Here is a 12,467-nt window from a genome sequence, read left to right as displayed (position 1 = left end):
GGACATGTCGATTGGTGTTTCCTTCAGTATGGTACTCTTTCAGATGCTGCAGGTGTTACTTTCGCAACTATTCCCACAGTCATGACTTCATTGGCGAGTTCACCACCAGCTACAGAGAATTCTCCAGAGGCCAGAGCCAGTTCAACGTCTATGAGGTAAAAAAAGAACAGGGAACACTTACAACCTGCAACACTTAAGCATGTATCCTAGTGAGCACAAGACGCTGAAAAGTATTTTCAACTGAAAAATACATTTACATTTTTTTTTTTTTGCTCATAGGGGTGAGCCTTTATAAAAAGGTTTATATTATGTCTCTCTATGTAGGACATTTTCAACTGACTGTACTGTTTAAAGGTGCACTATGCAGAAATTGCTCCACCATTTCCTGGTTGCAAAAAATATGAATAGTTTGCCTAATTTCAGTTTGTGACAAAACAAGCAGGTATATTTTAGAGAGTCATTGTACCATCTAATATATTTTCAGCTGTTTGAAGCTTGTGCATAAAACCAAAAGTAAAAGACGCAAAAACAAAACTTAAGAATGGGAAGCATAGAAATAGTGCACCTTTACTGCTTCTTAGACTTGCTTTCAATGAGAAAGCATTATTTTTATTTAACTAGGCAAGTCAGTTAAGAACAAATTCTTTGACGGCCTAGGAACAGTGGCCTTGTTCAGGGGCAGAACGACAGATTTTTACCCTGTCAGCTCGGGGATTCGATCTTGCAACCTTTCGGTTAACAAGTCCAACGCTCTAACCACTAGGCTACCTGCCACCCCAATAACTCACATCTATAACTCACATTTCTATGTGAATTTGGTTGGGTCGCCCAAAAAGTTACATATTGCAGCTTTAAGGACACATCCTCAGCTTCCTATATTACAGCTCTAACTGAAATACATAAACAACTGTTTGTCATATTGTATCTTTAATAATGAGATGAGCAGTGAAGCATTTTTGTGATTTTCCCATTCAAGTTTCCAAATGTTACGACTACACTCACATATCCCCGCTATAAAAATAGTTATTTTTCATCCGTCTTCCATCTCTTATAATATATAATGTTAGATTCGGTCTAATTTCTTTCCGTACCACACCTACATACTCTGAACGATATGGTGAAATCAAACCCAGTCCTCTTTTCTAAGACATCTGTATCAATCTGTATAATTTCCCTACACGTTTTTGTTCAGGTTCTAAACCATAAAAAGAAAGGCAAGAAGAAGAAATACGTCAATTCAGGGACAGTGAGTATCAGTTGAGATTTCCCATCTCCACCTGTCAGTGTTTTATAGATAGGATTCATTGTTTTATTGATAGGATTCTTTGTTTTATAGATAGGATTCATTGCCAATGTGATATGTCATATACAGTAAACGTTTTGCTTTGCCATCTATTTTCTTCCCCCTCTCTCTCTATCACCCTGTTTCTCTCCGCCCTCCCTCCCTCCCTCCCTCCCTCCCTCCCTCCCTCCCTCCCTCCCTCCCTCCCTCCCTCCCTCCCTCCCTCCCTCCCTATCTATCCATCTATCCATCTATCCATCTATCCATCTATCCATCTATCCATCTATCCATCTATCCATCCATCCACCATCCATCCATCCATCCATCCATCCATCCATCCATCCATCCATCCTCTGGAGGTGACACTGCTGTCCTTCAAAGTGGAGTCAGAATACACGTTTGTGGACTTCATCCGAGGAGGGTCAGCCCACTCTTAATAACTTTACATTAATGTTAGAGGCCACTCTTAATAACTTTACATGAATGTTAGAGGCAATTCTTAATAACTTTACATTAATGTTAGAGGCCACTCTTAATAACTTTACATGAATGTTAGAGGCAATTCTTAATAACTTTACATGAATGTTAGAGGCAATTCTTAATAACTTTACATTAATGTTAGAGGCCACTCTTAATAACTTTGCATAAACGTTAGAGGCCACTGTTGATGGCTTGCTCAGTCTAGCGTGCATGTCTGAAATTGTTTTGCGTTGTTTAAACAAACAATATCCTTTCTAGACTTTATTATGTTTTTGCCTGGTAAAGTTTGTTATTCATCGTAATTAATCATTGTCTCACCAGGACGCAACTCAACTTCACAGTGGCCATCGATTTCACAGCGTCTAATGGTAAGTGTAGCCAAATTACTGATACAGTTTGTTGTTTATTAGCGTCTCTTTTAGGCTACTGAAGGGCTAACGTTTCCCTAAAATCCTTAGAAAATAATATTATGCTAACCTGTCGTCTAAAGCAGGGTTATTAAACATGGTATACTGCATGGTATATTCATGAATATCGCTAGGAACAACAGAATAAACCAATTTTGAATTACATATCTACAATATAAAAGAGGAGAATATTTTCTTTCTAATAATTATTCTTTCTATTAATTATTATTTCTCAACTCCTAATATTGAGCTAATTACACTCCCTGGAGTATCTGACATAGCCCCCATGAGTACCAGTGCTGCTGGCTGCTGGTAAGCTTTCTTGTCTTGGACATATATTTTTGCTAACACATGGCTAACCTTTCTCTAATTAGCTAACCAGCTGCTATTAGTGAAAATGGGTTTGGAGTTACTTTTCTAGCTAATAGGCTATGTTAGAGTTACACTTCCTCTTCCAATTACAGTACCAGTCAAATATTTGGACACACCTACTCATTCAAGGGTATTTCTTTAAACTATTTTCTACATTGTAAAATAATTGTGAAGACATCAAAACTATGAAATAACACATATGGAATCATATAGTAACCAAAAAAGTGTTAAACAAATCCTAATATTGTATTTATTTATTTTCTTAGTCAACCTTGTGTTCTGTTTCACATTGTTCTTGAACGTAGCCCTGTTTCTTTGTGTTCTTGAACGTAGCCCTGTCTTTCATTTTTGTTCATTGTTTTCACCTGTGTTAGTTACTCACCTGGACTCATCAGCTCCTTATTTAGTTCAGTTCATTCTGTTTGTGCCTTTGTGAGGTATTGTTCATTTTGACTCTATTAAGCCATTTCCTAGCTCGTTTGTGAGAACCAGTCCTAGTTTTCAGTCCTAGTTTTGATTCACCTGCCTGTTTGCTTACCTGTGTATGACCGTTGCCTGCCAGTGACCACGATTCCTGCCTTCTGCGAAGGTGAAATAAACACCTGCCGCGCTCTGCGTGTGAGTTGACACCTTTTTCTCCCCGAGTGTTCATTACAAATATATTTGAGATTCTTCAAAGTAGCCACCCTTTGCCTTGACAGCATTACACACTTAGCATTCTCTCAACCAGCTTCATGAGGTAGTCACCTGGAATGCATTTCAATTATCAGGTGTGCCTTGTTGAAAGTTAATTTGTGGAATGTCTTTCCTTAATGCATTTGAGCCAATCAGTTGTGTTGTGACAAGGTAGGGGTGGTATACAGAAGATAGCCCTATTTTGTAAAAGACCAAGTACATATTTTGGCATGAACAGCTCAAATAAGCAAAGAGAAATGACAGTCCATCATTACTTTAAGACATGAAGGTCAGTCAAGAACTTTGAACGTTTCTTCAAGGACTGTCGGAAAAACCATCAAACGCTATGATGAAACTGACTCTCATGAGGACCGCCACAGGAAAGGAAGACCCAGAGTTACCTCTGCTGCAGAGGATAATTTGATTAGAGTTAACTGCACCTCAGATTGCAGCCCAAATAAATGCTTCACAGAGTTCAAGTAACAAACACATCTCAACATCAACTGTTCAGAGGAGACTGTGAATCAGGCCTTCATGGTTGAATTTCTGCAAAGAAACCACTACTAAAGGACACCAATAAGAAGAAGAGACTTGCTTGGGCCAAGAAACACGAGCAATGGACATTAGAACAGTGGACATCTGTCCTTTGGTCTGATGGGTCAAAATGTGAGATTTTGGTTCCAAATGCCGTGTCTTTGTGAGACACAGAGTAGGTGAACGGATGAGCTCTGCATGTGTGGTTCCCACCATGAAGCATGGAGGAGGAGGTGTGATGGTGTGGGGGTGCTTTGCTGGTGATACTGTCAGTGATATATTTTGAATTTAAGGCACACTTAACCAGCATGGCTACCACAGCATTCTGCAGCGATACGCCATCCCATCTGGTTTGTCATTAGTGGGACTATAATTTGTTTTTCAACAGGACATTGACCCAAAACACACCTCCATGCTGTGTAAGGGCTATTTGACCAAGAAGGAGAGTGACGGAGTGCTGCATCAGATGACACGACCTCGACCCAATTGAGATGGTTTGGGATGAGTTGGACCGCAGAGTGATGAAAGAGCAGCCAACAAATGCTCAGCATATGTGGGAACTCCTTCAAGACTGTTGGAAAAGCATTCCAGGTGAAGCTGGTTGAGAGAATGACAAGAGTGTACAAAGCTGTCATCAAGGCAAATGGTGGCTACTCTGAAGAATCTCAAATATAAAAAATATTTTGATTTGTTTAACACTTTTTGGGTTACTACATGATTCCATATGTGTTCTTTCATAGTTTTGATGTCTTCACTATTATTCTACAATGTAGAAAATAGTAAAAATAAAGAAAAACCCTTGAATGAGTTGGTGTGTCCAAACTTTTGACTGGTACTGTATAATGTGGGGAGGTCAAAATAATTCAAAACTATCTACCAAATTTATTAATTTTAAAATTTTGATTACTTCTCCTTGCCATTCAACTGATGATAAGACAAGACATGCGCCCCCCAAAATGTTGGCTAACATATGATTGGGGTCTCAGGGCAAGAAAAGGTTGAAGACTGGTCTAAAGCAGGGGCAAATGTTGTTGACAATATCTTCCTATCAAATGAACATCAGATACTGCAATGCTGCCGCTCCTAGTTTGGGAAAGTAGGTGGATTTGAACCCTAACCATGTGGCTGTAGGTCAGCATTCACACTAGCATACCACTTAGCTAGATCAATGTATTCAAAATGCATAAGACAAGTAGTATGGTAGTGTGGAACGGACCCTATTTGGCCCATGCTTTTCTTGTATTTGATAGGTTGGTTTTGTACTTATGTTGTGTAGGACTCATTTGAAATCTCTGGGTCTCAATATGACTTCCCTGTCTAAATAAAGGTTAAATGAAATAAATAAATAATGTAAGCTCTGTTGCTGTGTTCCAGGTAACCCATCCCAGCCCACCTCTCTGCACTACATGAGTCCCTACCAGATGAATGCCTACGCCATGGCCCTGAAGGCTGTGGGGGAGATCATCCAGGACTACGACAGTGACAAGATGTTCCCCGCCTACGGCTTTGGAGCCAAGCTGCCACCGGACGGCAAGATCTCCCATGCCTTCCCACTGGTGAGAGAAAGAGGGAGGGGGAGAGAGAATGGTACTACTTCTCTACCAGAGTGGGGAATGATCAGGAACTGTTTCATTTATTGCAAAGAGATTTATTGCAAGTTTTACTGATCCACAGAAGAGTCCTTGGAACTATATAAATCTTTTTTGACAACAACGTCCCTTCTGTAATATGTTTTTTGCTCTCACGCTTTTCCATTATTAACTATTATGTGATGTTGCCTTCTACATTGCTTTCTTTATTCATACACTTCCATTTACGAATAAGAGTTCATATCAAACAAGAGCCAGAAACTAAAATAGTGAACAGTATACAGTGCATTCGGAAACTATTCAGACCCCTTCCCTTTTTCCTCATTTTGTTACATTACAGCCTTATTTTATGAAATTGATTAAATAAAAACAATTCTCATCAATCTACCCACAATAGCCCATACAGGTTTTTAGACATTTTTGCAAATGTATTCAAATTAAAAAACATATTTACATAAGTATTCAGACCCTTTGCTATGAGACCTCGAAATTGAGCTCAGGTGCAGCCTGTTTCCACTGATCATCCTTGAGATGTTTCTACAACTTGATTGGAGTCCACTTGTGGTAAATTTAATTGATTGGAGATGATTTGGAAAGGCACACACCTGTCTATATAAAGTCCCACAGCTGACAGTGCATGTCAGAGCAAAAACCAAGCCATGAAGTCGAAGGAATTGTCCGTAGAGCTCCAAGACAGGATTGTGTCGAGGCACAATTATGGGAAAGGGTACCAAAAAATCATCATTCTTAAATGGAAGAGGTTTGTAACCACCAAGACTCTTCCTAGAGCTGGCCACCCGGCCAAACTGAGCAATCGAGAGAGAAGGGCCTTGGTCAGGGAGGTGACCAAGAACCCGATGGTCACTCTGACAGAGCACCAGAGTTCCTCTGTGGAGATGGGAGAACCTTCCAGAAGGATAACCATCTCTGCAACACTCCACCAATCAGGCCTCTATGGTAGAGTGGCCAGATGGAATCCACTCCTCAGTCAAAGGCACATGACAGCCCGCTTGGAGTTTGCCAAAAGGCACCTAAAGGACTCTCAGACCATGAGAAACAAGATTCTCTGGTCTGATGAAACCAAGATTGAACTCTTTGACCGGGAATGCCAAGTGTCACATCAGGAGGATTCCTGGCACCATCCCTATGGTGAATGAAGCATGGTGGTGGAGCGTCATGCTGTGGGGATGTTTTTCAGTGGCAGGGACTGGGAGACTAGCCAGGATCGAGGGAAAGATGAATGGAGCAAAGTACAGAGAGATCCTTGATGAAACCTGCTCCAGAGCACTCAGGACCTCAGACTGGGGGCAAAGGTTCACCTTCCAACAGGACAGTGACCCTAAGCACACAGCCAAGACAACGCAGGAGTGGCTTCGGGACAAGTCTCTGAATGTCCTTGAGTGGCCCAGCCAGAGCCTGGACTTGAACCCCGATCGAACATCTCTGGAGAGACCTGAAAATAACTGGGCAGCGACGCTCCCCATCCAACCTGACAGAGCTTGAGAGAATCTGCAGAAAAGAATGGGAGATACTTCACAAATACAGGTGTGCCAAGTATGTAGCATCATACCCAAGAAGAGTCGAGGCTATAATTGCTGACATAGGTGCTTTAACAATACTGAGTAAAAGGTCTGAATACTTATGTAAATGTGATATTTCAGCAAAAAGGTCTCACTTTATGTAGTTTCGTGTTGTCTCTCTTGTGTTTTGTCCTATATTTTTCTTTAATTTATTTGTATTTTTAATCCCAGCCCTTGTCCCCGCAGGAGGCCTTTTGCCTTTTGGTAGGCCGTCATTGTAAATAAGAATTTGTTCTTAACTGACTTGCCTAGTTAAATAAAAAAAAGGGTGTGTAGATTGGAAAAAAAACCTGTAACGTAACAAAATGTGGGAAAAGTCATGGGGTCTGAATACTTTCCGAATGCTCTGTATGTATCCATCTGTCGGGCTCAGATGCGAGACCTTGAATAGCCTATTTTTGAGTAGTGAAGGCCATCTTTCTGTACATTCTCTATATCAATTTGTATCCAAGGCTGACTGAAGCTGCAAGCCAAATCTATTATATTTCTTAGCAATGAAAATACAGTTACCTGTGAAATACCTACCTGTATTATGCCTACTGACATGAGGCACTCCTACTTCTATACTACATAACATCATTGTATAATTAACATACATCGTCAGAAGGCAAAAGGTCAGTATTGGCTTGATTCAGTACTGAGTTTCCTTAGTTTCTTGGGATTTCCTGTGAAGTCTGACATTGACTCTATCCATCAGTACAGCCCACGTGAATTACACCGTGAACACATTACCTTTACATGGGGTAATAAAGTCACGAAGAACACGAAAGCCTCTAAATATGTCAACACAAAATACAAATTGCAGCACCGTTGTGTAAGCCCATGCGCTAGCGTCGGCCTCAAGTAGTTGTGTGAAGTGTTTGAACAAGGGTAGAGGAAGAAAACATTGTGAGTCAGAAAGCGGCTCGGAAAGAAAAAAGAAAATCCATCTGTTTGTTGCAGAAAAGTGCGAACCAAACGAGGGACCAGACAGACGCGGAGACTGGAGTAGACTTTGGAGGACGCAGCGCTTAGCTTAGCATCATGAACCGATGAAGAAAGAACAATAAAGAGTGAACACTAAGCACAAAAAAATGACTTCTCCTCAGAATCTAGACGTCTATTATCTCCCTGGACAGAGGAAAAAGCGGAGGAATTGTTGAACAAAGAAGAGTAAAAAAAACGAAAGCAGCCTAATTTTCAGCTATTTTTTTTCTTCTCCCAAAGCTGGAGGAATTCGCCTTAAATAGTCTCGTTGACGTGAAGGAAATTATACAAAGATCGAAGCAAAATAATACAGTGGACTGTAAGGAAAATGGACAATAAAGTACTTTTTCTCCTTTTAAATTGCCCTCCATAGGTAGCAATCTTTTCAAAGTACTTTGCCCTTTGATCTTGATGACAGGCTTATAACTTTTAGTTCAGCACTTGTGTATGTTGCGGTATGTCTGGTTTAGAGGGTAATGAAGTGTTATGACAATGTTATGAAGCCTGTACAAGCAATGGTTGCTGCAGTAATGGTTGATGCAGATGTGTGATACAAGTCATTTGTCTCACCCAATTCTCATTGTGCAAAAATCGAAGTTTGAGCTGGACATCTGTAAAATGTAGAACAATAACTATACTACTACAATACTTTCTGTCCCATGGAGTCTGTCCCATAAGGTCAATAATAGTCATGTCACAACATTAATTGTTTTTATTTAATCCATTTTAGAATAAGGCTGTAATGTAACAAAATGTGGAAAAAGGGAAGGGGTCTGAATAAACTAAGTTCGAGCTGGACGTCTGTAAAATGTAGAATCCTAACTATACTACTACTATACTTTCTGTCCCATGGACTCTGTCCCATAAGGTCAATAATAGTCGTGTCACAACAATGTGCCAGTGTCCCTCGTGGCTAGTTATACAACCTGTTTTACCAGCTACAGTTGCGGACACCAAAAAGTGTGTCTTCTGCAGGCATTCATTTTCACTTCTTTTAACTTGTTTATTTCTTCCTTTTAATTAGTTTTCTCTTCAAAGAGAATGAGAAAGATCAGATGGCTGTTCTCTCGTTTTTGTCAGATGAACTTTAATGAAGGATATAGGCTGTAGAACACTATTTTCTCCTGGCTGGACAGGGCTTAAAGCAGACTCAGACTGTCTTTTATGTTGGCTGAATGACTTTTGTCTATTTAACTTGTTTGTATTATGTGACGATAAATTCATTTTTGGGAACAAACATATTGTTTGCTGGATTATTTTTGTTCTTATGTCTTGATTGATTTACCCAGGCGATGGCATTTGTCTTTTTCACATTGTCTAAAGAAAATATTCAGCCAACTTAAATTCTCCCATTACCGATCAGCCCTGTGTTATGCCTACTGACATGAGTGCTCCCATTACCGATCAGTCCCGACATGAGGCAAAAGAACACAGACACTCATATATTTCATACATAACATCATTATGTAATGAACGTGCATCGTCAGAAGCATACGTCGTCACAATGGACGTTGACTTCATAAAGACTTCTTTATTATTATCAAAAGTCTCAAATGTTTCAATGTATAGCCCTCATCAAATGTTTCAATGTATAGCCCTCATCAAATGTTTCAATGTATAGCCTTCATCAATATTTTTCTTGTTCATGGTTTCGAAGGAAAAAGGGGATTTCATGTTCAAACAACTGGTGTAGAGGGGCTAGCTTAAATAATGTCCATGGTTCCTACAGAACTCCAACAGTGAGAACCCTAACTGTGTGGGGATCGAGGGAGTGCTGGAGGCGTACTTCCAGAGTCTCCGCACCGTTCAGCTCTACGGACCCACCAACTTCGCTCCTGTCATCAACCAGGTGGCACGGTGAGAGAATGACAGGAAATTAACACACACACACACGAACACACACAAACTCACACACCCATGACACACATGCATGTACACATATATGCATGCACGCAAACACACACACACATATACACGCACACGCACACACACACACACACCCACAAACACATACAGAAAGAGTACAGACACACACACACACACACACACACACACACACACACACACACACACTTTAAACCCCCTATGCTCCTTTGAGACCCCTCTTTCAAAGTCACTGAGATCTCTTCATATAGCCATGATAGCCAAAATAATGGCCAGCTGGGCATTTTTATGCATGACCCTAAGCATGATGGGATTTTCATTTCTTAATTAACTCAGGAACCACACTCTTTCAATATACTTTGTATCCTTCATTTACTAAAGTGTTTCCTTATTAGGGTGGTTACCTGTATATACGTGCTTTGACTTGCTTGACACAATACAAGAGTCACATACACGCAGATACAGTACATGACCACAAGTATGTGGACACCTGCTCGTCAAACATCTCATTCCAAAATCAGTGGCATTAATATAGAGTTGGTCCCCCTTTACTGCTTTAACAGCCTTCACTCTTCTGAGAAGGCTTTCCACTAGATGTTGGAACGTTGGAGCTTTCGACTCTGTCAATCACCATGTTCTTATCGGCAGACTAAACAGCCTTGGTTTCTCTAAAGACTGCCTCGCCTGGTTCACTAACTACTTCTCAAATAGAGTTCAGTGTGTCAAATCGGAGGGCCTGTTGTCCGGACCTCTGGCAGTCTCTATGGGGGTGCCACAGGGTTCAATTCTCGGGTCGACTCTTTTCTCTGTATATATCAATAATGTCGCTCTTGCTGTGGGTGATTCTTTGATCCACCTCTACGCAGACGACACCATTCTGTATACATCTGGTCCTTCTTTGGACACTGTGGTAACTAACCTCCAACTGAGCTTCAACGCCATACAACACTCCTTCCGTGGCCTCCAACTGCTCTTAAATGCTAGTAAAACGAAATGCTTGCTCTTCAACCGATCGCTGCCCGCACCCAACCGACCGACTAGCATCACTACTATGGACGGTTCTGACTTAGAATATGTGGACAACTATAAATACCTAGGTGTCTTGCTAGACCGTAAACTCTCCTTCCAGAATCACATTAAGCATCTCCAATCCAAAGTTCAATCTAGAATCAGCTTCCTATTTCGCAACAAAGCCTCTTTCACTCATGCTGCCAAACATACCCTCGGAAAACTGACTATCCTACCGATCCTTGACTTCGGCAGTGTCATTTACAAAATAGCCTCCAACACTCTACTCAGCAAATTGGATGCAGTCTATCACAGTGCCATCCGTTTTGTCACCAAAGCCCCATATACCACCCACCACTGCGACCTGTATGCTCTCGTCGGCTGGCCTTCGCTACATATTCGTCGCCAGACCAACTGGCTCCAGGTGATCTATAAATCTTTGCTATGTAAAGCTCCGCCTTATCTCAGCTCTCTGGTCACCATAGCAGCACCCACCCGTAGCACGCGCTCCAGCAGGTATATTTCACTGGTCATCCCCAAAGCCAACACCTGCTTTGGCCGCCTTTCCTTCCAGTTATCTGCTGCCAATGACTGGAACGAATTGCAAAAATCACTGAAGTTGGAGACTTATATCTCCCTCACTAACTTTAAGCATCAGCTGTCAGAGCAGCTTACCGATCACTGCAGCTGTACACAGCCCATCTGTAAATAGCCCATCCAACTACCTACCTCATCCCCATATTTGTTTTTGTTTTTCTCCTCTTTTGCACACCAGTATCTCTACTTGCACATCCTCATCAGTACATAGCACAGTGTAAATTGCTGAATTGTAATTACCTCGCCACTATTGGCCTATTTATTGCCTTACCTCCTTACTTCATTTGCACACCCTGTGTACAGATTTTTCTATTGTGTTATTGACTGTAACTCTGTGTTGTTTTTGTCGCTTTGCTTTATCTTGACCAGGTCGCAGTTGTAAATGTGAACTTGTTCTCAACTGTCCTACCTGGTTAAATAAAGGTGAAATATATATATATTTAAAGAATTCTGTGGGGACTTGCTTCCATTCAGCCACAAGAGCCTTAGGGAGGTTGGGCACTGACGTTGGGCGATTAGGCCGGGCTTGCAGTCGGCGTTCCAATTCATCCCAAGGGTGTTAGATGGGGTTGAGGTCAGGGTTCTGTGCAGGCCAGTCAAGTTCTTCCACACCGATATCTACAAACCATTTCTCTATGGACCTCGCTTTGTGCACGGGGGCATTGTCATGCTGAAACAGGAAAGGGCCTTCCCTAAACTGTTGCCACATAGTTGGAAGCACAGAACCGTCTAGAATGTCAGTGTATTCTGTAGCGTTAAGAACTAAGGGGCCTAGTCCGAAACATGAAAAACAGCCGCAGACCATTATTCCTCCTCCACCAAACTTAAGAGTTGGCACTATGCATTCGGGCAAGTAGCGTTTTCCTAGCATCTGCAAAACCCAGATTCGTCCATCGGACTGCCAGATGGTGAAACGTGATTCATCACTCAAGAAAACAAGTTTCCAGAGTCCAATGGCGGCGAGCTTTACACCATCCCAGCCGACGCTTGGCACTGCTCAAAGTGATTTTAGGCTTGTGTGCAGCTGCTCGGCCATGGAAACCCATTCCATGAAGCTCCAGACAAACAGTTCTTGTGCTGGCACTTCCAGAGG

At 41.5% G+C, this 12,467-nt stretch overlaps 1 protein-coding gene across 1 annotated transcript in view; it reads left to right on the top strand.

Moving 5' to 3' along the window:
* The window catches only part of LOC120064647 (copine-9-like), a 103,640-nt gene extending 93,894 nt beyond the window's left edge, over window positions 1–9,746 (top strand). The window contains exons 12-17 of the mRNA XM_039015272.1: window positions 80–155; window positions 1,193–1,246; window positions 1,642–1,703; window positions 2,084–2,130; window positions 5,125–5,306; window positions 9,615–9,746. Coding sequence (XP_038871200.1) covers window positions 80–155; window positions 1,193–1,246; window positions 1,642–1,703; window positions 2,084–2,130; window positions 5,125–5,306; window positions 9,615–9,746 — 553 coding nt within the window. The remainder of the gene's footprint in view (window positions 1–79; window positions 156–1,192; window positions 1,247–1,641; window positions 1,704–2,083; window positions 2,131–5,124; window positions 5,307–9,614) is intronic.
* Window positions 9,747–12,467: the final 2,721 nt, after the last annotated feature.

This window comes from Salvelinus namaycush, chromosome 20 (assembly GCF_016432855.1).
Source record: "Salvelinus namaycush isolate Seneca chromosome 20, SaNama_1.0, whole genome shotgun sequence".
Lineage (NCBI taxonomy): Eukaryota > Metazoa > Chordata > Actinopteri > Salmoniformes > Salmonidae > Salvelinus > Salvelinus namaycush.
The sequence above is the reverse complement of the archived record's forward strand: the minus strand, read 5'-3'. Positions and strand labels throughout refer to the sequence as shown.